This window comes from Entelurus aequoreus, linkage group LG22, assembly GCF_033978785.1.
Source record: "Entelurus aequoreus isolate RoL-2023_Sb linkage group LG22, RoL_Eaeq_v1.1, whole genome shotgun sequence".
In the NCBI taxonomy this organism is placed as follows: domain Eukaryota; kingdom Metazoa; phylum Chordata; class Actinopteri; order Syngnathiformes; family Syngnathidae; genus Entelurus; species Entelurus aequoreus.
In genome coordinates, this window is record NC_084752.1 from 39,646,288 (window position 1) to 39,673,255 (window position 26,968).

At 37.0% G+C, this 26,968-nt stretch overlaps 1 protein-coding gene across 2 annotated transcripts in view; it reads right to left on the bottom strand.

Moving 5' to 3' along the window:
• LOC133639685 (microsomal triglyceride transfer protein-like) overlaps positions 1–26,346 on the bottom strand; it is a 60,932-nt gene extending 34,586 nt beyond the window's left edge. For both annotated transcript variants that reach the window (XR_009823836.1, XM_062033208.1), the window contains exons 1-5: positions 26,215–26,346; positions 15,762–15,949; positions 10,012–10,158; positions 1,977–2,084; positions 1,794–1,910 (exon numbers count right to left, since the gene is read on the bottom strand). Coding sequence is in view for 1 of the 2 variants with exons in the window: in XM_062033208.1 (XP_061889192.1) it covers positions 1,794–1,910; positions 1,977–2,084; positions 10,012–10,158; positions 15,762–15,949; positions 26,215–26,275 (621 nt within the window). In the remaining variant the exon portion in view is untranslated. The remainder of the gene's footprint in view (positions 1–1,793; positions 1,911–1,976; positions 2,085–10,011; positions 10,159–15,761; positions 15,950–26,214) is intronic.
• Positions 26,347–26,968: the final 622 nt, after the last annotated feature.

The window sequence follows — 26,968 nt, forward strand, 5'->3', positions numbered from 1 at the left end:
AAATGATCAAGTATGACACAGAGAATAGATCTGCTATCCCCGTTTAAATAAAAAAAGTTCATTTCAGTAGGCCTTTAAGACCAATGTCTTGGAAAAACATATAACTCTTGAATCAACACAGTAGTTAATACTATGATCAATGTTAATTACAAACTAAATGTGGGATATAAATAATAATGGAAGTATAATTGTTTGTATATAATTGGTACAAAGGTGTACAAGGATATTTCACATGTCTTTATTGTGTATATAATTGGACAGTGTTTATGTTGTGTACAAGGTGTATTTATAATATGCCGTGCAAAGGAAATGTCATATTTTTAGGAAGCTCATCTTGTATTTGACAATGTTTATAGGGTTAGGCGCAACAAGTGTTCAACTTCAGCCTAAACCCTTTCGCTCTGCAACATTTTCAATTTATGAATGTACAACTGTTTGTTTATGTCAAACTGTTTGTTTATTTTGTTGACCACTGACCGAAGAACTAATAAACTAACTACCTAACATGTAGTTCTGTTGGAGTTGGGGAAAAAAGGCCTAGAGCGATACAACATGGGTCGACCTCTACCATGACTAACCTGACTAGAGTGATACAATATGGGTCGATCTCTACCATGACTAACCTGACTAGAGTGATACAACATGGGTCGATCTCTACCACGACTAACCTGACTAGAGTGATACAACATGGGTCGACCTCTACCATGACTAACCTGACTAGAGTGATACAACATGGGTCGACCTCTACCACGACTAACCTGACTAGAGTGATACAACTTGGGTCGACCTCTACCATGACTAACCTGACTAGAGTGATACAACATGGGTCGACCTCTACCATGACTAACCTGACTAGAGTGATACAACATGGGTCGACCTCTACCATGACTAACCTGACTAGAGCGATACAACATGGGTCGACCTCTACCACGACTGACCTGACTAGAGTGATACAACATGGGTCGACCTCTACCACGACTGACCTGACTAGAGTGATACAACATGGGTCGACCTCTACCATGACTAACCTGACTAGAGTGATACAACATGGGTCGACCTCTACCACGACTAACCTGACTAGAGTGATACAACATGGGTCGACCTCTACCACGACTAACCTGACTAGAGCGATACAACATGGGTCGACCTCTACCACGACTAACCTGACTAGAGCGATACAACATGGGTCGACCTCTACCACGACTGACCTGACTAGAGTGATACAACATGGGTCGACCTCTACCCCGACTAACCTGACTAGAGTGATACAACATGGGTCGACCTCTACCACGACTGACCTGACTAGAGTGATACAACATGGGTCGACCTCTACCACGACTAACCTGACTAGAGTGATACAACATGGGTCGACCTCTACCATGACTAACCTGACTAGAGTGATACAACATGGGTCGATCTCTACCACGACTAACCTGACTAGAGTGATACAACATGGGTCGACCTCTACCACGACTAACCTGACTAGAGTGATACAACATGGGTCGACCTCTACCATGACTAACCTGACTAGAGTGATACAACATGGGTCGACCTCTACCACGACTGACCTGACTAGAGCGATACAACATGGGTCGACCTCTACCATGACTAACCTGACTAGAGTGATACAACATGGGTCGATCTCTACCATGACTAACCTGACTAGAGTGATACAACATGGGTCGATCTCTACCATGACTAACCTGACTAGAGCGATACAACTTGGGTCGACCTCTACCATGACTAACCTGACTAGAGTGATACAACATGGGTCGACCTCTACCACGACTGACCTGACTGTGTGTGGTGAAGCCGCTCTCTGCAGTTTTGCAGGACTGCAGGAACTTTGTTCTTGTCACCTGGTTGTTTTCTGCCTTGTAGCCAACTGTGCACCTTCCGGACACGTCGTTCTGATGCCAAAACAGTCCAATTAGCTCGGGAAAATCACTTCAGTGAATACTTGTTCTTTTTTTCACCTCTATAACTTTTCCAGTGTTGAGCTGCACTTGCAACATGCTGGACACTCCTCGTTTGAGGTTCTTAATGATGGCAGGCTCCGCCCAGTAGGAATAAAAGGCCTTAACCTGCAGCACAAAGACAAATAGGAAGGTTACAGTTTGACCTGCGGACAAGGCAGATACTTCCATGGCATGTTACTTGTAGGGGCTCAGTATAGAACACACGGGGGTCATTTGCAGCTCATAGCTCATTTTTCAACAATTCTAAAAATACTAAATCGTCAAAAAGTGTAATAAAAGAACAAAAAGGTGAAATGTAGCAAGAAGAAGTTGCAATGTTGACTCTAATAACCCAAATCTGCCCAGCAGGCTTTTTTTCTTTACAGCTGTTTATTAATAATGAATCAAAATCAATGTTGTTACGAATTATTGACATGTACACGTCTTCAATTACTTAACTTGAAATATTCCACTTTGAAATATTTTTGGTGTGTGTTTGCCTTATTAAAAAGAAAGTGTTCTTTGACAAAAAGGGGCACAAAATAAAAACATAAAAAATAATACAAATGTTATAATAGACGGATATATCTGAAATTCATCTATAGACTTAGATGTTGAAAGTAAAAACAAACAACAACTGTATATATCTGCCTATTACTTCTATGTAAGCTACTTCTCTTTGTTTATAATGTCTATTTTCTGCTGGATCTACTCTCTATTTTATGCTGCAGCTGTTGCATATACTATAATATTGTACATGGTCATTGTTATATATTGTATATATGATATAAACATAATATATCAGTATATATCCTATACTTTACATATATTATGTAAATATTACTTATATATGTTATACTTTATATTGCTTTTAGTCTATTTTATACCTGCATTGTCCTTTCCATCTTTTCCATCATTTGTAACTGAACTACTGTGTGGAACAATTTCCCTTGTGGATCATTAAAGTTTGTCTAAGTCTAAGTCTAAGTATTACTTATTTTTAACACTTTTATGAGTGGGGCCTTTTTGGATCATCAGTCATTTTTGTAGGGATTAAAAAAAAGAAATAAGAATTAAAATCAATGTTGTTATGAATTATTGACATATTTAAGACTCAAATGACTTCACATCAAATATTCCACTATGAAAATCTTTTTGGGGGAAAATATTGCATATTTTGTGTGTTTGCCACATTAAAAAGAAAGTGTTCTTTGACAAAAAGGGTCACAAAATAAAAAGATACAAAATAATACAAATGTTATAATAATCGGATAAATCTGAAGTTTATCTATAGAGACTTACATGTTGAAAGTAAAAAGTGTATGACTTATTTTTTAACACTTTTATGAGTGGGGCATTTTTGGATCATCAGTCATTTTGTAGGATTTAAAAAACAACTGTCATTGCTATAAAAAAATAATAATAATGAATTAAAAGCAATGTGGTTATGAATTATTGACCTATTTAAGACTCTAATTACTTTGCATCAAATATTCTACTATGAAAATCTTTTTGGGGAAAATATTGCATATTTTGTGTTTCAGCCATAGAAAAACAGGCCTTTTACAACACACATGTTAAAACATTTGCTTTATATCGACAAATGGACCTAAGTTGGTTCATACATTTAAAAGAGCCATATGTAATAATGTCATGTCAAGTCATCATTAAATGATATGTCAAAAGGCATTAATAAATCATCTTCTTTTTCGATTCCTCTATAACTGACAACAGTAGTTCATATGCTCATTTCATAATTAGATTTACAGCCCTGAAATATTGTTATTGTTTTCATTTCGATGCCTCGCCCTCCACCGTTTGACCAATTAGAAAGTCTGAGTGTGTCACATCAAGGTTGCCATCTTGGTCTGGCTACTGCCACTGGTAAAGTTACTAAACATGTCAGACCTTAGTCCATCTTAAAGTTACCATTCTCAACTTATTCATGACAAAGCCAGGAACAAAAGCAGGATTTGTATTGGGGTCTGCCTTTGAAAGATGTCAAACTTGCTCATTTCCTCCTTGATAGGTAAGTCAGGCATTTACCTTTTCTTATTACTTGTAATAAATGGAAATGGACATTTGCTATGCAGTCCAGTACAGTCTATGATCTTGTCTCACAAAGCTAGTATGTTCCTGCAACCAATGCTTAGTGTGATGGTGTTAGCTCCTAGTGCAGGGGGCGCCAACCCAAATGTTGAAAGAGCCATATTGGACCAAAAATACAAAAACTAATTTGTCTGGAGCCCGCAAAAAATTAAAAGCCATATTACATACAGATAGTGTGTCATGAGATATAAATTGAATTAAGAGGACTTAAATGAAACTAAATGAGCTCAAATATAGCTACAAATGAGGCATAATGATGCAATATGTACATATAGCTAGCCTAAATAGCATGTTAGCATCGATTAGCTTGCAGCCATGCAGTGACCAAATATGTCTAATTAGCACTCCACACAAGTCAATAACATCAACAAAACTCACCTTTGTGCATTCATGCACAAAATTCAAAGTTTGGTGGACAAAACGAGACAGAAAAAGAAGTGGCATAAAACACGTCCTAGGAAGTCGGAGAAAGTTATACATGTAAACTAAGGTGAGTTCAAGGACCGCCAAAATTAGTAGGACAAAACGGCGCTCGCCAAATACTCGAATCAGTGAAGCATGTTTAATATAAACAGTGTGATTTATAACAATTAGGGAGGTTTGTGTCATGTTTCTCCTCCTACACAAACCATACTGTGGACCAGGGGTCACCAACCTTTTTGAAAGCAAGAGCTACTTCTTGGGTAGTGATTAATGCGAAGGGCTACCAGTTTGATACACACTTAAATAAATTGCCAGAAATAGCCAATTTGCTCAATTTACCTTTAACTCTATGTTATTATTAATAATTAAAGATATTTACACTTAATTGAACGGTTTAAAAGAGGAGAAAACACGAAAAAAATGACAATAAAATTTTGAAACATAGTTTATCTTCAATTTCGACTCTTTAAAATTCAAAATTCAACCGAAAAAAAGAAGAGAAAAACTAGCTAATTCGAATCTTTTTGAAAAAATAAAAAAAATAATTTATGGAACATCATTAGTAATTTTTCCTGACTAAGATTAATTTTAGAATTTTGATGACATGTTTTAAATAGGTTAAAATCCAATCTACATTTGTTAGAATATATAACAAATTAGACCAAGCTATATTTCTAACAAAGACAAATCATTATTTCTTCTAGATTTTCCAGAATTTTTTTTTTTTTAATAAATTCAAAAGACTTTGAAATAAGATTAAAATTTGATTCTACAGATTTTCTAGATTTGCCAGAATAATTTTTTGGAATTTTAATCATAATAAGTTTGAAGAAATATTTCACAAATATTCTTCGTCGAAAAAACAGAAGCTAAAATGAAGAATTAAATTAAAATGTATTTATTATTCTTTACAATAAAAAAAATAAATTTACTTGAACATTGATTTAAATTGTCAGGAAAGAAGAGGAAGGAATTTAAAAGGTAAAAAGGTATATGTGTTTAAAAATCCTAAAATCATTTTTAAGGTTGTATTTTTTATCTAAAATTGTCTTTCTGAAAGTTATAAGAGGCAAAGTAAAAAAAAAAAAGAATTTATTTAAACAAGTGAAGACCAAGTCTTTAAAATATTTTCTTGGATTTTCAAATTCTATTTGAGTTTTGTCTCTCTTAGAATTAAAAATGTCGGGCAAAGCGAGACCAGCTTGCTAGTAAATAAATACAATTTAAAAAATAGAGGCAGCTCACTGGTAAGTGCTGCTATTTGAGCTATTTTTAGAACAGGCCAGCGGGCTACTCATCTGGTCCTTACGGGCGACCTGGTGCCCGCGGGCACCGCGTTGGTGACCCCTGCTGTGGACAGAATGAGACAGAAAAAGAAGTGGCATAAAACACGTCCTGGAAAGTCGGAGAAAGTTCTACATGTAAACAAACTACGGTGAGTTCAAGGACCGCCAAAAGTAGTAGGACAAAACGGCGCTCGCCAAATATTTGAATCAGTGAAGCATGTTTAATATAAACAGTGTGCTTTATAACAAGTAGGGAAGTTTGTGTCATGTTTGTCCTCCTACAGAAACCATACTAAAACAAAAAATATATTTTTTCCCCTCATCTTTTTCCATTTTTCATACATTTTGGAAAAAGCTCCAGAGAGCCACTAGGGCAGCTCTAGAGCCGTGGGTTGCCGACCCCCGTCCTAGTGTAATGCTTATTAGCATGCTAGCCCGGTCAATGACACATGGACATACAGGCTAACATATGCTAGTTAGCATGTATGTCCATGTGATTTAGGGCTATATAAATAAACATTGATTGATTGATTGATTGATGTGTCATCCAACTGACAGGACAACATATATTTAGTACAAATAAGAGCTAAGTGGATATGGGTAGTGTCAGAGCCTATTTCCTTCTCAATATGCTGAGGAAATGGTTCCAACATTAGCATGGCTGTCATCATGGCAACGTGAAAGGTATGGAGACAGCCAAACCACATGATCAAATCATTCCTCGTTGGTGTAGCCTATAGGCATACCTTGGTAAAATGTCTCCTCTTTAGTTACTTTAGTCTGCTAAGCATGCTCTACTTATTTTCACCAGTATAACCATTGCAAGCTTTGGTTGTAGTTGGTTTTAGTCTTTGTTTTCTGATAAACTGACAATAACCATATGATTGTTGTGATATTGTACGCAGGCATGACCTACTTCTTCCTGAAAATAGCCTCATTTCTGTTGGTTAGAGGTTTGTTATCGACAAAACGCTTGTCTATTCAGCTATTATGGTCCCAGACCTCAACAAATTAATATGGCTTATGACTGAGAAAAATCCATATATTGTATTGGTTTTGAAAATGAAATCTAACAATTTGTCAATGTACGGCCCTCAGTGGAAAACTTTGGACACCCCAGAATATGGTGATTTTTTTTTAAACCTACAGCACATATCATGTTATGTCCTGGACACCAACAGCACCCTATGACATCACCTCATTTATTTGGCATTCAACCGCAACATCAGATAGGACAACCAGAAATAGATATTCAAATGCTTGTGTCCTGCTGTGATTGAGAATGTGTATGTGTGTGTGTGTGTGTGTGTGTGTGTGTGTGTGTGTGTGTGTGTGTGTTTTGACCTGGCTTGCTGTGTGTGGTTGCTGGCATACACACTAGTAGTAATGCACAATAGCGCCACCTACAGCTGCAAGACTGCAGTGGAACACAGATGGATATTTTAAGATGTTTATGTGGAGTGCATTCTAGAAGTACAAAAAATATGATCTAAATTAACTAAAAAAAGCAAGCATGCTAACTGTACTACGCTAACAATTGCATGCTTACAGTTAGCATCAGTGAAATACCAAAATATATGACGCCGCGGTGCATACCTCATAAATTAGCGTACAATCTAGCGTGCTAAAATGCAACATGCGTCAAGTACCAAAAACATTACTTTGAGGTGTGTACCTGAAACTGTGTTTCAAAAACTAGCCTGCTAGCGTTAGCATGTGCCAAGGACCAAAATATGGTGTGTACCATAGACATGTTATAAGTCGACGCAGCATTGGCTGCTGTGACGCGAGAAATTGGGCCGCCATCTTGAAGTGGTGATGAGGAGCCGGCGAGCAGCCTAAACTGACAGTTGACAGGTAGAAAACAAAGATGCTAAACTGACAGTTGACAGGTAGAAAACAAAGATGCTAATCTGACCATTGACAGGTAGAAAACAAAGATGCTAAACTGACAGTTGACAGGTAGAAAACAAAGATGCTAAACTGACAGTTGACAGGTAGAAAACAAAGATGCTAAACTGACCATTGACAGGTAGAAAACAAAGATGCTAAACTGACAGTTGACAGGTAGAAAACAAAGATGCTAAACTGACAGTTGACAGGTAGAAAACAAAGATGCTAAACTGACAGTTGACAGGTAGAAAACAAAGATGCTAAACTAACAGTTGACGGGTAGAAAACAAAGATACTAAACTGACAGTTGACGGGTAGAAAACAAAGATGCTAAACTGACAGTTGACAGGTAGAAAACAAAGATGGTAAACTGACAGTTGACGGGTAGAAAACAAAGATGCTAAACTGACAGTTGACGGGTAGAAAACAAAGATGCTAAACTGACAGTTGACAGGTAGAAAACAAAGATGCTAAACTGACAGTTGACGGGTAGAAAACAAAGATGCTAAACTGACAGTTGACGGGTAGAAAACAAAGATGCTAAACTGACAGTTGACAGGTAGAAAACAAAGATGCTAAACTGACAGTTGACAGGTAGAAAACAAAGATGCTAAACTGACAGTTGACGGGTAGAAAACAAAGATGCTAAACTGACAGTTGACAGGTAGAAAACAAAGATGCTAAACTGACAGTTGACAGGTAGAAAACAAAGATGCTAAACTGACAGTTGACGGGTAGAAAACAAAGATGCTAAACTGACAGTTGATAGGTAGAAAACAAAGATGCTAAACTGACAGTTGACAGGTAGAAAACAAAGATGCTAAAGTGACAGTTGACAGGTAGAAAACAAAGATGCTAAACTGACAGTTGACGGGTAGAAAACAAAGATGCTAAACTGACAGTTGACAGGTAGAAAACAAAGATGCTAAACTGACAGTTGACAGGTAGAAAACAAAGATGCTAAACTGACAGTTGACGGGTAGAAAACAAAGATGCTAAACTGACAGTTGACAGGTAGAAAACAAAGATGCTAAACTGACAGTTGACAGGTAGAAAACAAAGATGCTAAACTGACAGTTGACAGGTAGAAAACAAAGATGCTAAACTGACAGTTGACAGGTAGAAAACAAAGATGCTAAACTGACAGTTGACAGGTAGAAAACAAAGATGCTAAACTGACAGTTGACAGGTAGAAAACAAAGATGCTAAACTGACAGTTGACAGGTAGAAAACAAAGATGCTAAACTGACAGTTGACAGGTAGAAAACAAAGATGCTAAACTGACAGTTGACAGGTAGAAAACAAAGATGCTAAACTGACAGTTGACAGGTAGAAAACAAAGATGCTAAACTGACAGTTGACAGGTAGAAAACAAAGATGCTAAACTGACAGTTGACAGGTAGAAAACAAAGATGCTAAACTGACAGTTGACAGGTAGAAAACAAAGATGTTAAACTGACAGTTGACAGGTAGAAAACAAAGATGCTAAACTGACAGTTGACAGGTAGAAAACAAAGATGCTAAACTGACAGTTGACAGGTAGAAAACAAAGATGCTAAACTGACAGTTGACAGGTAGAAAACAAAGATGCTAAACTGACAGTTGACAGGTAGAAAACAAAGATGCTAAACTGACAGTTGACAGGTAGAAAACAAAGATGCTAAACTGACAGTTGACAGGTAGAAAACAAAGATGCTAAACTGACAGTTGACAGGTAGAAAACAAAGATGCTAAACTGACAGTTGACAGGTAGAAAACAAAGATGCTAAACTGACAGTTGACAGGTAGAAAACAAAGATGGTGTTCAGCGTTTTCCTGCTCAAATGAGCGTCTGGTCACTTATAGCATATAAGAATATTCTATGAGTAATAAAACATGTGTCCTTTATCATAGCTACACGTATGACAAAAAAGCGTGTGAAAATCAGTGGTATTCAGTGAGGTAAGATGAATGAAATGCGCTGACAGTTCATTGCTCCTGCCAAATGAATTGCTCTGAGTGGAGCGGATCACCACTCCAAGATGGCGGCCCCGCGTCTCGTCAGCGCCAGTAGGCAGTAGCGCTCCATGCTGCGCACCCTTAGCACATGTCTATGATGTTGACCTACAAAATTAGCTAAAAAAAAAAAAAGCTAGCATACTAACGTTAGCATGCTAACAGGTATAAAATATTTGACGCTGCAAAATGAGCAAAAAAGCTCATATTAGCCAACATTATTAGCTACGAGCCGCACTTTGGACACCACTGCCTTTGAATTTGAAAAAAAGAGAAACTTTTTTTCCTTGGATGAGACGGAATAAAAGGTAAGGGAGTATTACGGAATAAAGGTAAGCGAGTATTACCTTGCCATTGCGCAGGTGCACATAGAAAGGTTTAGTCAGCGCTGCCAGTCTACTTTTGCCCAGCAGACTCTCAATGTTGCCTCCATGGAGGACATTCTTCTTCTTCTGGGCCTGCTGGGACGCGTGGTCAGCTCTCACGTTGGACATCTTTAGGAGAGAAAAAGGGTGATACAGTTGCCAGGTGTGTGGTTAGTTGGATATCTTTAGGAGAGAAAAAGGGTGATACAGTTTCCAGGTGTGTGGTTAGTTGGATATCTTTGGGAGAGAAAAAGGGTGATGAAGTTGCCAGGTGTGTGGTTAGTTGGATATCTTTGGGAGAGAAAAAGGGTGATGAAGTTGCCAGGTGTGTGGTTAGTTGGATATCTTTGGGAGAGAAAAAGGGTGATAAAGTTGCCAGGTGTGTGGTTAGTTGGATATCTTTGGGAGAGAAAAAGGGTGATGAAGTTGCCAGGTGTGTGGTTAGTTGGATATCTTTGGGAGAGAAAAAGGGTGATGAAGTTGCCAGGTGTGTGGTTAGTTGGATATCTTTGGGAGAGAAAAAGGGTGATGAAGTTGCCAGGTGTGTGGTTAGTTGGATATCTTTGGGAGAGAAAAAGGGTGATAAAGTTGCCAGGTGTGTGGTTAGTTGGATATATTTAGGAGAGAAAAAGGGTGATGAAGTTGCCAGGTGTGGTCATTTGGATATGTTTAGGAGAGAAAAGGGGTGATAAAGTTGCCAAGTGTGTGGTTAGTTGGATATCTTTGGGAGAGAAAAAGGGTGATAAAGTTGCCAAGTGTGTGGTTAGTTGGATATCTTTGGGAGAGAAAAAGGGTGGTAAAGTTGCCAGGTGTGTGGTTAGTTGGATATCTTAGAGAGAGAAAAAGGGTGATAAAGTTGCCAGGTGTGTGGTTAGTTGGATATATTTAGGAGAGAAAAAGGGTGATGAAGTTGCCAGGTGTGGTCATTTGGATATGTTTAGGAGAGAAAAAGGGTGATGAAGTTGCCAGGTGTGGTCATTTGGATATGTTTAGGAGAGAAAAAGGGTGATAAAGTTGCCAAGTGTGTGGTTAGTTGGATATCTTTGGGAGAGAAAAAGGGTGATAAAGTTGCCAGGTGTGTGGTCGGTTGGATATCTTTTGGAGAGAAAAAGGGTGATAAAGTTGCCAGGTGTGTGGTCGGTTGGATATCTTTTGGAGAGAAAAAGGGTGATAAAGTTGCCAGGTGTGTGGTCGGTTGGATATCTTTGGGAGAGAAAAAGGGTGATACAGTTGCCTGGTGTGTGGTCAGTTGGATATCTTTGGGAGAGAAAAAGGGTGATACAGTTGCCAGGTGTGTGGTCAGTTGGATATCTTTGGGAGAGAAAAAGGGTGATGAAGTTGCCAGGTGTGTGGTTAGTTGGATATCTTTGGGGGAGAAAAAGGGTGATGAAGTTGCCAGGTGTGTGGTTGGTTGGATATCTTTAGGAGAGAAAAAGGGTGATGAAGTTGCCAGGTGTGTGGTTAGTTTGATATCTTTGGGAGAGAAAAAGGGTGATAAAGTTGCCAGGTGTGTGATTAGTTGGATATCTTAGGGAGAGAAAAAGGGTGATAAAGTTGTCAGGTGTGTGGTTAGTTGGATATCTTAAAGAGAGAAAAAAGGTGATAAAGGTGCCAGGTGTGTGATTAGTTGGATATCTTAGGGAGAGAAAAAGGGTGATAAAGTTGCCAGGTGTGTGGTTAGTTGGATATCTTTAGGAGAGAAAAAGGGTGATAAAGTTGCCAGGTGTGTGGTTGGTTGGATATCTTTAGGAGAGAAAAAGGGTGATAAAGTTGCCAGGGGTGTGGTTAGTTGGATATCTTTGGGAGAGAAAAAGGGTGATAAAGTTGCCAAGTGTGTGGTTAGTTGGATATCTTTAGGAGAGAAAAAGGGTGATACAGTTGCCAGGTGTGTGGTTAGTTGGATATCTTTGGGAGAGAAAAAGGGTGGTAAAGTTGCCAGGTGTGTGGTTAGTTGGATATCTTTGGGAGAGAAAAAGGGTGGTAAAGTTGCCAGGTGTGTGGTTAGTTGGATATCTTAGAGAGAGAAAAAGGGTGATAAAGTTGCCAGGTGTGTGGTTAGTTGGATATATTTAGGAGAGAAAAAGGGTGATGAAGTTGCCAGGTGTGGTCATTTGGATATGTTTAGGAGAGAAAAAGGGTGATAAAGTTGCCAAGTGTGTGGTTAGTTGGATATCTTTGGGAGAGAAAAAGGGTGATAAAGTTGCCAAGTGTGTGGTTAGTTGGATATCTTTAGGAGAGAAAAAGGGTGATACAGTTGCCAGGTGTGTGGTTAGTTGGATATCTTTGGGAGAGAAAAAGGGTGATAAAGTTGTCAGGTGTGTGGTTAGTTGGATATCTTTAGGAGAGAAAAAGGGTGATAAAGTTGCCAGGTGTGTGGTTAGTTGGATATCTTTGGGAGAGAAAAAGGGTGATGAAGTTGCCAGGTGTGTGGTTAGTTTGATATCTTTGGGAGAGAAAAAGGGTGATAAAGTTGCCAGGTGTGTGATTAGTTGGATATCTTTGGGAGAGAAAAAGGGTGATAAAGTTGCCAGGTGTGTGGTTAGTTGGATATCTTTAGGAGAGAAAAAGGGTGATAAAGTTGCCAGGTGTGTGTGGTTGGTTGGATATCTTTAGGAGAGAAAAAGGGTGATGAAGTTGCCAGGTGTGTGGTTAGTTTGATATCTTTGGGAGAGAAAAATGGTGATAAAGTTGCCAGGTGTGTGTGGTTGGTTGGATATCTTTAGGAGAGAAAAAGGGTGATGAAGTTGCCAGGTGTGTGGTTAGTTTGATATCTTTGGGAGAGAAAAATGGTGATAAAGTTGCCAGGTGCGTGATTAGTTGGATATCTTAGGGAGAGAAAAAGGGTGATAAAGTTGTCAGGTGTGTGGTTAGTTGGATATCTTAAAGAGAGAAAAAAGGTGATAAAGTTGCCAGGTGTGTGATTAGTTGGATATCTTAGGGAGAGAAAAAGGGTGATAAAGTTGCCAGGTGTGTGGTTAGTTGGATATCTTTAGGAGAGAAAAAGGGTGATAAAGTTGCCAGGTGTGTGGTTGGTTGGATATCTTTAGGAGAGAAAAGGGGTGATGAAGTTGCCAGGTGTGTGGTTAGTTTGATATCTTTGGGAGAGAAAAAGGGTGGTAAAGTTGCCAGGTGTGTGGTTAGTTGGATATATTTAGGAGAGAAAAAGGGTGATAAAGTTGCCAGGTGTGTGGTTAGTTGGATATATTTAGGAGAGAAAAAGGGTGATGAAGTTGCCAGGTGTGGTCATTTGGATACGTTTAGGAGAGAAAAAGGGTGATAAAGTTGCCAAGTGTGTGGTTAGTTGGATATCTTTGGGAGAGAAAAAGGGTGATAAAGTTGCCAAGTGTGTGGTTAGTTGGATATCTTTAGGAGAGAAAAAGGGTGATACAGTTGCCAAGTGTGTGGTTAGTTGGATATCTTTAGGAGAGAAAAGGGATGATACAGTTGCCAGGTGTGTGGTTAGTTGGATATCTTTGGGAGAGAAAAGGGTGATAAAGTTGCCAGGTGTGTGGTTAGTTGGATATCTTTGGGAGAGAAAAGGGTGATAAAGTTGCCAGGTGTGTGGTTAGTTGGATATCTTTGGGAGAGAAAAAGGGTGATAAAGCTGCCAGGTGTGTGGTTAGTTGGATATCTTTGGGAGAGAAAAAGGGTGATGAAGTTGCCAGGTGTGTGATTAGTTGGATATCTTTGGGAGAGAAAAAGGGTGATAAAGCTGCCAGGTGTGTGGTTAGTTGGATATCTTTGGGAGAGAAAAAGGGTGATAAAGTTGCCAGGTGTGTGGTTAGTTGGATATCTTTGGGAGAGAAAAGGGTGATAAAGTTGCCAGGTGTGTGGTTAGTTGGATATATTTAGGAGAGAAAAAGGGTGATGAAGTTGCCAGGTGTGGTCATTTGGATATGTTTAGGAGAGAAAAAGGGTGATAAAGTTGCCAAGTGTGTGGTTAGTTGGATATCTTTGGGAGAGAAAAAGGGTGATAAAGTTGCCAAGTGTGTGGTTAGTTGGATATCTTTAGGAGAGAAAAAGGGTGATACAGTTGCCAGGTGTGTGGTTAGTTGGATATCTTTGGGAGAGAAAAAGGGTGATAAAGTTGTCAGGTGTGTGGTTAGTTGGATATCTTTAGGAGAGAAAAAGGGTGATAAAGTTGCCAGGTGTGTGGTTAGTTGGATATCTTTGGGAGAGAAAAAGGGTGATGAAGTTGCCAGGTGTGTGGTTAGTTTGATATCTTTGGGAGAGAAAAAGGGTGATAAAGTTGCCAGGTGTGTGATTAGTTGGATATCTTTGGGAGAGAAAAAGGGTGATAAAGTTGCCAGGTGTGTGGTTAGTTGGATATCTTTAGGAGAGAAAAAGGGTGATAAAGTTGCCAGGTGTGTGTGGTTGGTTGGATATCTTTAGGAGAGAAAAAGGGTGATGAAGTTGCCAGGTGTGTGGTTAGTTTGATATTTTTGGGAGAGAAAAATGGTGATAAAGTTGCCAGGTGTGTGTGGTTGGTTGGATATCTTTAGGAGAGAAAAAGGGTGATGAAGTTGCCAGGTGTGTGGTTAGTTTGATATCTTTGGGAGAGAAAAATGGTGATAAAGTTGCCAGGTGTGTGATTAGTTGGATATCTTAGGGAGAGAAAAAGGGTGATAAAGTTGTCAGGTGTGTGGTTAGTTGGATATCTTAAAGAGAGAAAAAAGGTGATAAAGTTGCCAGGTGTGTGATTAGTTGGATATCTTAGGGAGAGAAAAAGGGTGATAAAGTTGCCAGGTGTGTGGTTAGTTGGATATCTTTAGGAGAGAAAAAGGGTGATAAAGTTGCCAGGTGTGTGGTTGGTTGGATATCTTTAGGAGAGAAAAGGGGTGATGAAGTTGCCAGGTGTGTGGTTAGTTTGATATCTTTGGGAGAGAAAAAGGGTGGTAAAGTTGCCAGGTGTGTGGTTAGTTGGATATATTTAGGAGAGAAAAAGGGTGATAAAGTTGCCAGGTGTGTGGTTAGTTGGATATATTTAGGAGAGAAAAAGGGTGATGAAGTTGCCAGGTGTGGTCATTTGGATACGTTTAGGAGAGAAAAAGGGTGATAAAGTTGCCAAGTGTGTGGTTAGTTGGATATCTTTGGGAGAGAAAAAGGGTGATAAAGTTGCCAAGTGTGTGGTTAGTTGGATATCTTTAGGAGAGAAAAAGGGTGATAAAGTTGCCAAGTGTGTGGTTAGTTGGATATCTTTGGGAGAGAAAAAGGGTGATAAAGCTGCCAGGTGTGTGGTTAGTTGGATATCTTTGGGAGAGAAAAAGGGTGATAAAGTTGCCAGGTGTGTGGTTAGTTGGATATCTTTGGGAGAGAAAAGGGTGATAAAGTTGCCAGGTGTGTGGTTAGTTGGATATCTTTGGGAGAGAAAAAGGGTGATAAAGCTGCCAGGTGTGTGGTTAGTTGGATATCTTTGGGAGAGAAAAAGGGTGATGAAGTTGCCAGGTGTGTGATTAGTTGGATATCTTTGGGAGAGAAAAAGGGTGATAAAGCTGCCAGGTGTGTGGTTAGTTGGATATCTTTGGGAGAGAAAAAGGGTGATGAAGTTGCCAGGTGTGTGATTAGTTGGATATCTTTGGGAGAGAAAAAGGGTGATAAAGTTGCCAGGTGTGTGGTTAGTTGGATATCTTTAGGAGATAAAAAGGGTGATAAAGTTGCCAGGTGTGTGGTTAGTTGGATATCTTAGGGAGAGAAAAAGGGTGATAAAGTTGCCAGGTGTGTGCCAAAGGCACCTTGATCTGGATGAGCTGCTCGTCTTGGTCACGGGGGTCTCGCCACAAGAGATTGACGTCCACGTCGCTGGAGACTTTGGAGCCCACACCGCCCTCCTTCGGGCCCCGGGCCCCATCCACCAGCACCTGGGTGGTGTAGTGGAATTTGTACAGCTGCTTGTTGTTGAGTCGGGGTCCTGTGGCGCCACCTGTGGACACAAGGGGGGTCCAAGAGTCAGCTGGACTGAACTCAGTGGAAAGACTTTTCACACTGAAACATTGAAGCATTTGGATAGTTTTCATTTCCAACACCAACATTTATATTGTTGAACCTTTAGGGCTGAGGCTGAAAGGCTTTCAGTCATACAAATGTTCAAAATATGTCTTATATATATTTGTATTATTATTATTCAATGCTTCAATCTCCAGACTTCAGGTTTATAATTATGATATCAAGTAAATAAAAATGTTTTTTTTTATGTTTTATGCCTTTTTTGTGAAAAAACAAATTTTTTTTTACAGACAAACAAACATACAAAATGTGCAATATTTCCCCCAAAAAATGTCAAAGTGGAATATTTGATGTGAAGTAATTGGAGTCTTAATCAATAATTCATAACAACATTGATTTGAATGCATTATTATTTTTGGAGTAAAGTTAAAAAAAAAGTCCTACAGAAATGATTGGGTATTGAAAAGGGCCCCACTCATAAAATTGTTAGAAATAAGTTATTTTTTAAGTGTTTAGTGTTTATTTAAGTGTTTATTTTGTAATAAACCTTGAGTTAGACACCTGTGACGTAAACACACTTCTTTGCACACACTTGGTGAGCCACGTGAAAGCAAACACGTGTTAGAAGTGTCAAAGTGAAAGAAGAGTTGTGAAAGTGTGAGGCAACGTTCATGCAATTATTTCTGTTCACTCGTCATTTGGCAGAAGATAGTCGGAGCCGATCCAATCAGCAGCCTTTTAACTGGGTGTGTTCCACTTGATAACATTTACTCCTCGCACTGCCACTGACACGCTCCTGGTCTGATACGGCTGAAGATGGGCTGACGTGTCACTTTATGATGCCATCAGCACACGTCAAAGCTCATTGGCTACAGTGTCCACCGCCTGCCTTCATTGGTGTCTTTATTACCAACGCCTTCTTAACACTGCAGTTATGGAACTCATTCTTTTTTATCGTCTAAATGTATTCATCAAATTATGCTGACAATTTTATTAAACCCAATTTGTGAGCAAATCTGTATGTTTTTTTTGTTTTTGTTTTTTTGTATGTTTAAAAATTCTGTTTGTTTAAATTCAGTGCTTAAAAATGTAGTTTGCTTAAATTCAGTGTTTTAAAATTCAATGTAAAAAAAATCAGTGTATAAAATATTCACTGTAAAATAAATTCAGTGCAGACAAATTCAATGTAAAAAGAATCAGTGCAGAAAAAATGAGTGTAAAAAAATACAGTTTTAAAATTTAGAGTGCAAAATTCATTGTATACAAATTTCAGTGTAAAATTCAGTGTATGAAAATGATGTGTAGATAAATTCAGTGCAAACAATATAGTGTATTATTACAATGTAATGTGTGGAATTCAGTATAAAAAAAATCAGTGTATAAAATTTCAGCGTAAAAAATCCATTGTTTTAAAATGCAGTGTAAAAAGAATCAGGGTAAAAAGAATCAGTGCAGAAAAAATGAGTGTAAATAAAAATACATTTTAAAATTTAGAGTGCAGAATTAATTCAGAAAAAAAATCTGAAATATATTTAGAGAAATTCAGTGCAAAAAATACAATGGATTAAAATTTAGTGTAAAAAAAAAATTAAAAGTGTAGGAAATTAAAATGTAAAAAAAGTCAGAAAATTTCAGTGTATTCAAATTCAGTGTAAAATTCAGTGTATGGAAATAATGTGTAAATAAATACAGTGCAAACAATATAGTGTATTATTACAATGTAATGTGTGGAATTCTGTATAAAAAAATCAGTGTATAAAATTTCAGTGTAAAAAATCCATAGTTTTAAAATTCAGTGTATAAAAAAAAAAAACAGTGCAGAAAAATTCATTGAGGAAATATTTGTATCTTCAAAATGTAAAATGTACATTTAGACAGAAGCACCTCATTGGTTACTTCATTGATTGCTTGCTCACATTTATTTATTCATTATTAATATTAATGTCATGTAGAAAAATAAATCAGTTTACAAAATTAAAACGCAAAAAATTCTGTAACATAAATTTAGTGTAAAGAAAAAAAGCTTTCATAATAAAAACACAAATAAACATCCAAATGAAGCTTTACTCAAATGTTTCAGGAGGGTTTTATGAAAAGTTCATGCGATCATTTCTTTGCAGTAAAGCATAATAATCCTCAGATAGAGTACTAAAATAGTAATATTGCTGAAGCAGAGAGTACTAAAAGAGTAATATTGCTGAAGCAGATAGAATACTAAAATAGTAATATTGCTGAAGCAGAGTACTAAAATAGTAATATTGCTGAAGCAGAGAGTACTAAAAGAGTAATATTGCTGAAGCAGATAGAGTACTAAAATAGTAATATTGCTGAAGCAGAGAGTACTAAAAGAGTAATATTGCTGAAGCAGATAGAATACTAAAATAGTAATATTGCTGAAGCAGAGTACTAAAATAGTAATATTGCTGAAGCAGAGAGTACTAAAAGAGTAATATTGCTGAAGCAGATAGAGTACTAAAATAGTAATATTGCTGAAGCAGAGAGTACTAAAATAGTAATATTGCTGAAGCAGAGAGTACTAAAGGAGTAATATTGCTGAAGCAGATAGAGTACTAAAATAGTAATATTGCTGAAGCAGAGAGTACTAAAAGAGTAATATTGCTGAAGCAGATAGAATACTAAAATAGTAATATTGCTGAAGCAGACAGAGAGTACTAAAATAGTAATATTGCTGAAGCAGATAGAGTACTAAAATAGTAATATTGCTGAAGCAGAGAGTACTAAAAGAGTAATATTGCTGAAGCAGATAGAATACTAAAATAGTAATATTGCTGAAGCAGACAGAGAGTACTAAAATAGTAACATTGCTGAAGCACAGTACTAAAAGAGTAATATTGCTGAAGCAGAGAGTACTAAAATAGTAATATTGCTGAAGCAGATAGAGTACTAAAAGAGTAATATTGCTGAAGCAGAGTACTAAAATAGTAATATTGCTGAAGCAGATATAGTACTAAAATAGTAATATTGCTGAAGCAGAGTACTAAAAGAGTAATATTGCTGAAGCAGAGAGTACTAAAATAGTAATATTGCTGAAGCAGAGTACTAAAAGAGTAATATTGCTGAAGCAGAGAGTACTAAAATAGTAATATTGCTGAAGCAGATAGAGTACTAAAAGAGTAATATTGCTGAAGCAGAGTACTAAAATAGTAATATTGCTGAAGCAGATATAGTACTAAAATAGTAATATTGCTGAAGCAGAGTACTAAAAGAGTAATATTGCTGAAGCAGAGAGTACTAAAATAGTAATATTGCTGAAGCAGAGTACTAAAATAGTAATATTGCTGAAGCAGATATAGTACTAAGAGTAATATTGCTGAAGCAGACAGAGAGTACTACAATAGTAATATTGCTGAAGCAGACAGAATACTAAAATAGTAATATTGCTGAAGCAGAGAGTACTAAAAGAGTAATATTGCTGAAGCAGATAGAGTACTAAAATAGTAATATTGCTGAAGCAGAGAGTACTAAAAGAGTAATATTGCTGAAGCAGATAGAATACTAAAATAGTAATATCGCTGAAGCAGACAGAGAGTACTAAAATAGTAATATTGCTGAAGCAGAGTACTAAAAGAGTAATATTGCTGAAGCAGAGAGTACTAAAATAGTAATATTGCTGAAGCAGATAGAGTACTAAAAGAGTAATATTGCTGAAGCAGAGTACTAAAATAGTAATATTGCTGAAGCAGATATAGTACTAAAATAGTAATATTGCTGAAGCAGAGTACTAAAAGAGTAATATTGCTGAAGCAGAGAGTACTAAAATAGTAATATTGCTGAAGCAGATATAGTACTAAAATAGTAATATTGCTGAAGCAGAGTACTAAAAGAGTAATATTGCTGAAGCAGAGAGTACTAAAATAGTAATATTGCTGAAGCAGAGAGTACTAAAATAGTAATATTGCTGAAGCAGATAGAGTACTAAAAGAGTAATATTGCTGAAGCAGAGTACTAAAAGAGTAATATTGCTGAAGCAGATATAGTACTAAAATAGTAATATTGCTGAAGCAGAGTACTAAAAGAGTAATATTGCTGAAGCAGAGAGTACTAAAAGAGTAATATTGCTGAAGCAGAGAGTACTAAAATAGTAATATTGCTGAAGCAGATAGAGTACTAAAAGAGTAATATTGCTGAAGCAGAGTACTAAAATAGTAATATTGCTGAAGCAGATATAGTACTAAAATAGTAATATTGCTGAAGCAGAGTACTAAAAGAGTAATATTGCTGAAGCAGAGAGTACTAAAATAGTAATATTGCTGAAGCAGAGTACTAAAATAGTAATATTGCTGAAGCAGATATAGTACTAAGAGTAATATTGCTGAAGCAGACAGAGAGTACTACAATAGTAATATTGCTGAAGCAGACAGAGTACTACAATAGTAATATTGCTGAAGCAGACAGAGAGTACTAAAAGAGTAATATTGCTGAAGCAGACAGATAGTACTACAATAGTAATATTGCTGAAGCAGACAGAGAGTACTAAAAGAGTAATATTGCTGAAGCAGACAGAGAGTACTAAAATAGTAATATTGCTGAAGCAGACAGAGAGTACTAAAAGAGTAATATTGCTGAAGCAGACAGAGAGTACTAAAATAGTAATATTGCTGAAGCAGACAGAGAGTACTAAAAGAGTAATATTGCTGAAGCAGACAGAGAGTACTACAATAGTAATATTGCTGAAGCAGACAGAGAGTACTACAATAGTAATATTGCTGAAGCAGACAGATAGTACTACAATAGTAATATTGCTGAAGCAGATATAGTACTAAGAGTAATATTGCTGAAGCAGACAGAGAGTACTACAATAGTAATATTGCTGAAGCAGACAGATAGTACTACAATAGTAATATTGCTGAAGCAGATATAGTACTAAGAGTAATATTGCTGAAGCAGACAGAGAGTACTACAATAGTAATATTGCTGAAGCAGACAGATAGTACTACAATAGTAATATTGCTGAAGCAGACAGAGAGTACTAAAATAGTAATATTGCTGAAGCAGACAGAGAGTACTACAATAGTAATATTTCTGAAGCAGACAGATAGTACTACAATAGTAATATTGCTGAAGCAGACAGAGAGTACTACAATAGTAATATTGCTGAAGCAGACAGAGAGTACTAAAAGAGTAATATTGCTGAAGCAGAGAGTACTACAATAGTAATATTGCTGAAGCAGACAGAGAGTACTAAAAGAGTAATATTGCTGAAGCAGACAGAGAGTACTAAAATAGTAATATTGCTGAAGCAGACAGAGAGTACTACAATAGTAATATTGCTGAAGCAGACAGATAGTACTAAAATAGTAATATTGCTGAAGCAGACAGAGAGTACTACAATAGTAATATTGCTGAAGCAGACAGAGAGTACTAAAATAGTAATATTGCTGAAGCAGACAGAGAGTACTACAATAGTAATATTGCTGAAGCAGACAGATAGTACTACAATAGTAATATTGCTGAAGCAGACAGATAGTACTACAAGAGTAATATTGCTGAAGCAGACAGATAGTACTACAATAGTAATATTGCTGAAGCAGACAGATAGTACTACAATAGTAATATTGCTGAAGCAGACAGATAGTACTACAATAGTAATATTGCTGAAGCAGACAGATAGTACTACAAGAGTAATATTGCTGAAGCAGACAGATAGTACTAGTGAAGTGAAGTGAAGGGAATTGTATTCATATAGCGCTTTTCTCTCGTGACTCAAAGCGCTTTACATAGTGACACCCAATATCTAAGTTACATTTAAAGCAGTGTGGGTGGCACTGGGAGCAGGTGGGTAAAGTGTCTTGCCCAAGGACACAACGGCAGTGACTAGGATGGCGGAAGCGGGAATCGAACCTGGAACCCTCAAGTTGCTGGTACGGCCACTCTACCAACCGAGCTATGCCGCCCCTACAAGAGTAATATTGCTGAAGCAGACAGATAGTACTACAAGAGTAATATTGCTGAAGCAGACAGATAGTACTACAAGAGTAATATTGCTGAAGCAGACAGATAGTACTACAATAGTAATATTGCTGAAGCAGACAGAGAGTACTACAATAGTAATATTGCTGAAGCAGACAGAGAGTACTACAATAGTAATATTGCTGAAGCAGACAGAGTACTAAAATAACAATATTGCTGAAGCAGACAGATAGTACTACAATAGTAATATTGCTGAAGCAGACAGATAGTACTACAAGAGTAATATTGCTGAAGCAGACATATAGTACTACAATAGTAATATTGCTGAAGCAGACAGAGAGTACTACAATAGTAATATTGCTGAAGCAGACAGAGAGTACTACAATAGTAATATTGCTGAAGCAGACAGAGTACTAAAATAGTAATATTGCTGAAGCAGACAGAGAGTACTACAATAGTAATATTGCTGAAGCAGACAGAGAGTACTACAATAGTAATATTGCTGAAGTAGACAGAGAGTACTACAATAGTAATATTGCTGAAGCAGACAGAGAGTACTACAATAGTAATATTGCTGAAGCAGACAGAGAGTACTACAATAGTAATATTGCTGAAGCAGACAGAGAGTACTACAATAGTAATATTGCTGAAGCAGACAGAGAGTACTACAATAGTAATATTGCTGAAGCAGACAGAGAGTACTACAATAGTAATATTGCTGAAGCAGACAGAGAGTACTAAGAGTAATATTGCTGAATCAGACAGAGTACTACAATAGTAATATTGCTGAAGCAGAGAGTACTACAAGAGTAATATTGCTGAAGCAGACAGAGAGTACTACAATAGTAATATTGCTGAAGCAGACAGATAGTACTACAATAGTAATATTGCTTACACAGACAGAGTATAAAGCAGATAGTACTACAATAGTAATATTGCTTACACAGGCAGAGTATAAAGCAGATAGTACTACAATAGTAATATTGCTTACACAGACAGAGAGTATAAAGCAGATAGTACTACAATAGTAATATTGCTTACACAGGCAGAGAGTATAAAGCAGATAGTACTACAATAGTAATATTGCTGAAGCAGATAGTACTACAATAGTAATATTGCTTACACAGGCAGAGTATAAAGCAGATAGTACTACAATAGTAATATTGCTTACACAGACAGAGAGTATAAAGCAGATAGTACTACAATAGTAATATTGCTTACACAGGCAGAGAGTATAAAGCAGATAGTACTACAATAGTAATATTGCTTACACAGGCAGAGAGTATAAAGCAGATAGTACTACAATAGTAATATTGCTGAAGCAGATAGTACTACAATAGTAATATTGCTTACACAGGCAGAGTATAAAGCAGATAGTACTACAATAGTAATATTGCTGAAGCAGACAGAGAGTATAAAGCAGATAGTACTACAATAGTAATATTGCTTACACAGGCAGAGAGTATAAAGCAGATAGTACTACAATAGTAATATTGCTTACACAGGCAGAGAGTATAAAGCAGATAGTACTACAATAGTAATATTGCTGAAGCAGATAGTACTACAATAGTAATATTGCTTACACAGGCAGAGTATAAAGCAGATAGTACTACAATAGTAATATTGCTTACACAGACAGAGAGTATAAAGCAGATAGTACTACAATAGTAATATTGCTTACACAGGCAGAGAGTATAAAGCAGATAGTACTACAATAGTAATATTGCTTACACAGGCAGAGAGTATAAAGCAGATAGTACTACAATAGTAATATTGCTGAAGCAGATAGTACTACAATAGTAATATTGCTTACACAGGCAGAGTATAAAGCAGATAGTACTACAATAGTAATATTGCTTACACAGACAGAGAGTATAAAGCAGATAGTACTACAATAGTAATATTGCTTACACAGGCAGAGAGTATAAAGCAGATAGTACTACAATAGTAATATTGCTTACACAGGCAGAGAGTATAAAGCAGATAGTACTACAATAGTAATATTGCTGAAGCAGATAGTACTACAATAGTAATATTGCTTACACAGGCAGAGTATAAAGCAGATAGTACTACAATAGTAATATTGCTTACACAGACAGAGAGTATAAAGCAGATAGTACTACAATAGTAATATTGCTTACACAGGCAGAGAGTATAAAGCAGATAGTACTACAATAGTAATATTGCTGAAGCAGATAGTACTACAATAGTAATATTGCTTACACAGGCAGAGTATAAAGCAGATAGTACTACAATAGTAATATTGCTTACACAGACAGAGAGTATAAAGCAGATAGTACTACAATAGTAATATTGCTTACACAGGCAGAGAGTATAAAGCAGATAGTACTACAATAGTAATATTGCTTACACAGGCAGAGAGTATAAAGCAGATAGTACTACAATAGTAATATTGCTGAAGCAGATAGTACTACAATAGTAATATTGCTTACACAGGCAGAGTATAAAGCAGATAGTACTACAATAGTAATATTGCTTACACAGACAGAGAGTATAAAGCAGATAGTACTACAATAGTAATATTGCTTACACAGGCAGAGAGTATAAAGCAGATAGTACTACAATAGTAATATTGCTTACACAGGCAGAGAGTATAAAGCAGATAGTACTACAATAGTAATATTGCTGAAGCAGAGAGTACTACAATAGTAATATTGCTTACACAGGCAGAGTATAAAGCAGATAGTACTACAATAGTAATATTGCTTACACAGACAGAGAGTATAAAGCAGATAGTACTACAATAGTAATATTGCTTACACAGGCAGAGAGTATAAAGCAGATAGTACTACAATAGTAATATTGCTTACACAGGCAGAGAGTATAAAGCAGATAGTACTACAATAGTAATATTGCTGAAGCAGATAGTACTACAATAGTAATATTGCTTACACAGGCAGAGTAGAAAGCAGATAGTACTACAATAGTAATATTGCTTACACAGACAGAGAGTATAAAGCAGATAGTACTACAATAGTAATATTGCTTACACAGGCAGAGAGTATAAAGCAGATAGTACTACAATAGTAATATTGCTTACACAGGCAGAGAGTATAAAGCAGATAGTACTACAATAGTAATATTGCTGAAGCAGATAGTACTACAATAGTAATATTGCTTACACAGGCAGAGTATAAAGCAGATAGTACTACAATAGTAATATTGCTTACACAGACAGAGAGTATAAAGCAGATAGTACTACAATAGTAATATTGCTTACACAGGCAGAGAGTATAAAGCAGATAGTACTACAATAGTAATATTGCTGAAGCAGATAGTACTACAATAGTAATATTGCTTACACAGGCAGAGTATAAAGCAGATAGTACTACAATAGTAATATTGCTTACACAGACAGAGAGTATAAAGCAGATAGTACTACAATAGTAATATTGCTTACACAGGCAGAGAGTATAAAGCAGATAGTACTACAATAGTAATATTGCTTACACAGGCAGAGAGTATAAAGCAGATAGTACTACAATAGTAATATTGCTGAAGCAGATAGTACTACAATAGTAATATTGCTTACACAGGCAGAGTATAAAGCAGATAGTACTACAATAGTAATATTGCTTACACAGACAGAGAGTATAAAGCAGATAGTACTACAATAGTAATATTGCTTACACAGGCAGAGAGTATAAAGCAGATAGTACTACAATAGTAATATTGCTTACACAGGCAGAGAGTATAAAGCAGATAGTACTACAATAGTAATATTGCTGAAGCAGAGAGTACTACAATAGTAATATTGCTTACACAGGCAGAGTATAAAGCAGATAGTACTACAATAGTAATATTGCTTACACAGACAGAGAGTATAAAGCAGATAGTACTACAATAGTAATATTGCTTACACAGGCAGAGAGTATAAAGCAGATAGTACTACAATAGTAATATTGCTTACACAGACAGAGAGTATAAAGCAGATAGTACTACAATAGTAATATTGCTTACACAGGCAGAGAGTATAAAGCAGATAGTACTACAATAGTAATATTGCTTACACAGGCAGAGAGTATAAAGCAGATAGTACTACAATAGTAATATTGCTGAAGCAGAGAGTACTACAATAGTAATATTGCTTACACAGGCAGAGTATAAAGCAGATAGTACTACAATAGTAATATTGCTTACACAGACAGAGAGTATAAAGCAGATAGTACTACAATAGTAATATTGCTTACACAGACAGATAGTACTACAATAGTAATAAAGCAGATAGTACTACAATAGTAATAAGGCAGATAGTACTACAATAGTAATAAAGCAGATAGTACTACTCACCAGTGGCTAGCAGGCAGGAGGCTGCACAGAGCCAGAAGACAGGAGCAGCAGGAGTCAACATGGTGTCTGCACAATGGAAGGGCCACACTAAAGTGTCGTGTGGCACTCAGGGGCCCAAAAGAGGCAAAGCAGCTTCTTCTATGAGGTTTTATCAGAGGGGAGGAGAGGAGGAGAGGAGAGGGAGGGAGGGGAGGAGAGGGAGGGGAGGAGGGCAGACTCCAAACTCCACACTCAAGTACTAAGTATCTGAGATAACAAGACAATGATTAACCTGATTGGACAGACAGGAACCTCTGATATTGATTGGTGATCCCCCCCCCCCCCCCCCCGCTTTAAGAACCAGTGGCAACCAGTCTGATCATGTGATCAATGACTTAATCAATGGCTGATTGATCAGTGTCAGGAACCTGTAAATGAAAGGATTTATAATAATAATAATAATAATAATAATAACAGCAAAACTGTTAATACATGTTTTTCAAAAATGCCAACATTTACCAAGCAGATGTGGAGACACGTCCTCATGTTCCTTCTTCTCAGGGGGAACACTCCTCACCTTGTTGCTGCTGCACACTGCTGGGAGGTAAACACTCGTGTTACACACACACACACTCATGTTACACACACACTTCACTCATGTTACACACACTCGTGTTACACACACACTTTAGCCCACTTTACCATTGCCTCAACATGCATGCATACAACATGATGCATCACACATGCACGCATACAACATGATGCATCACACATG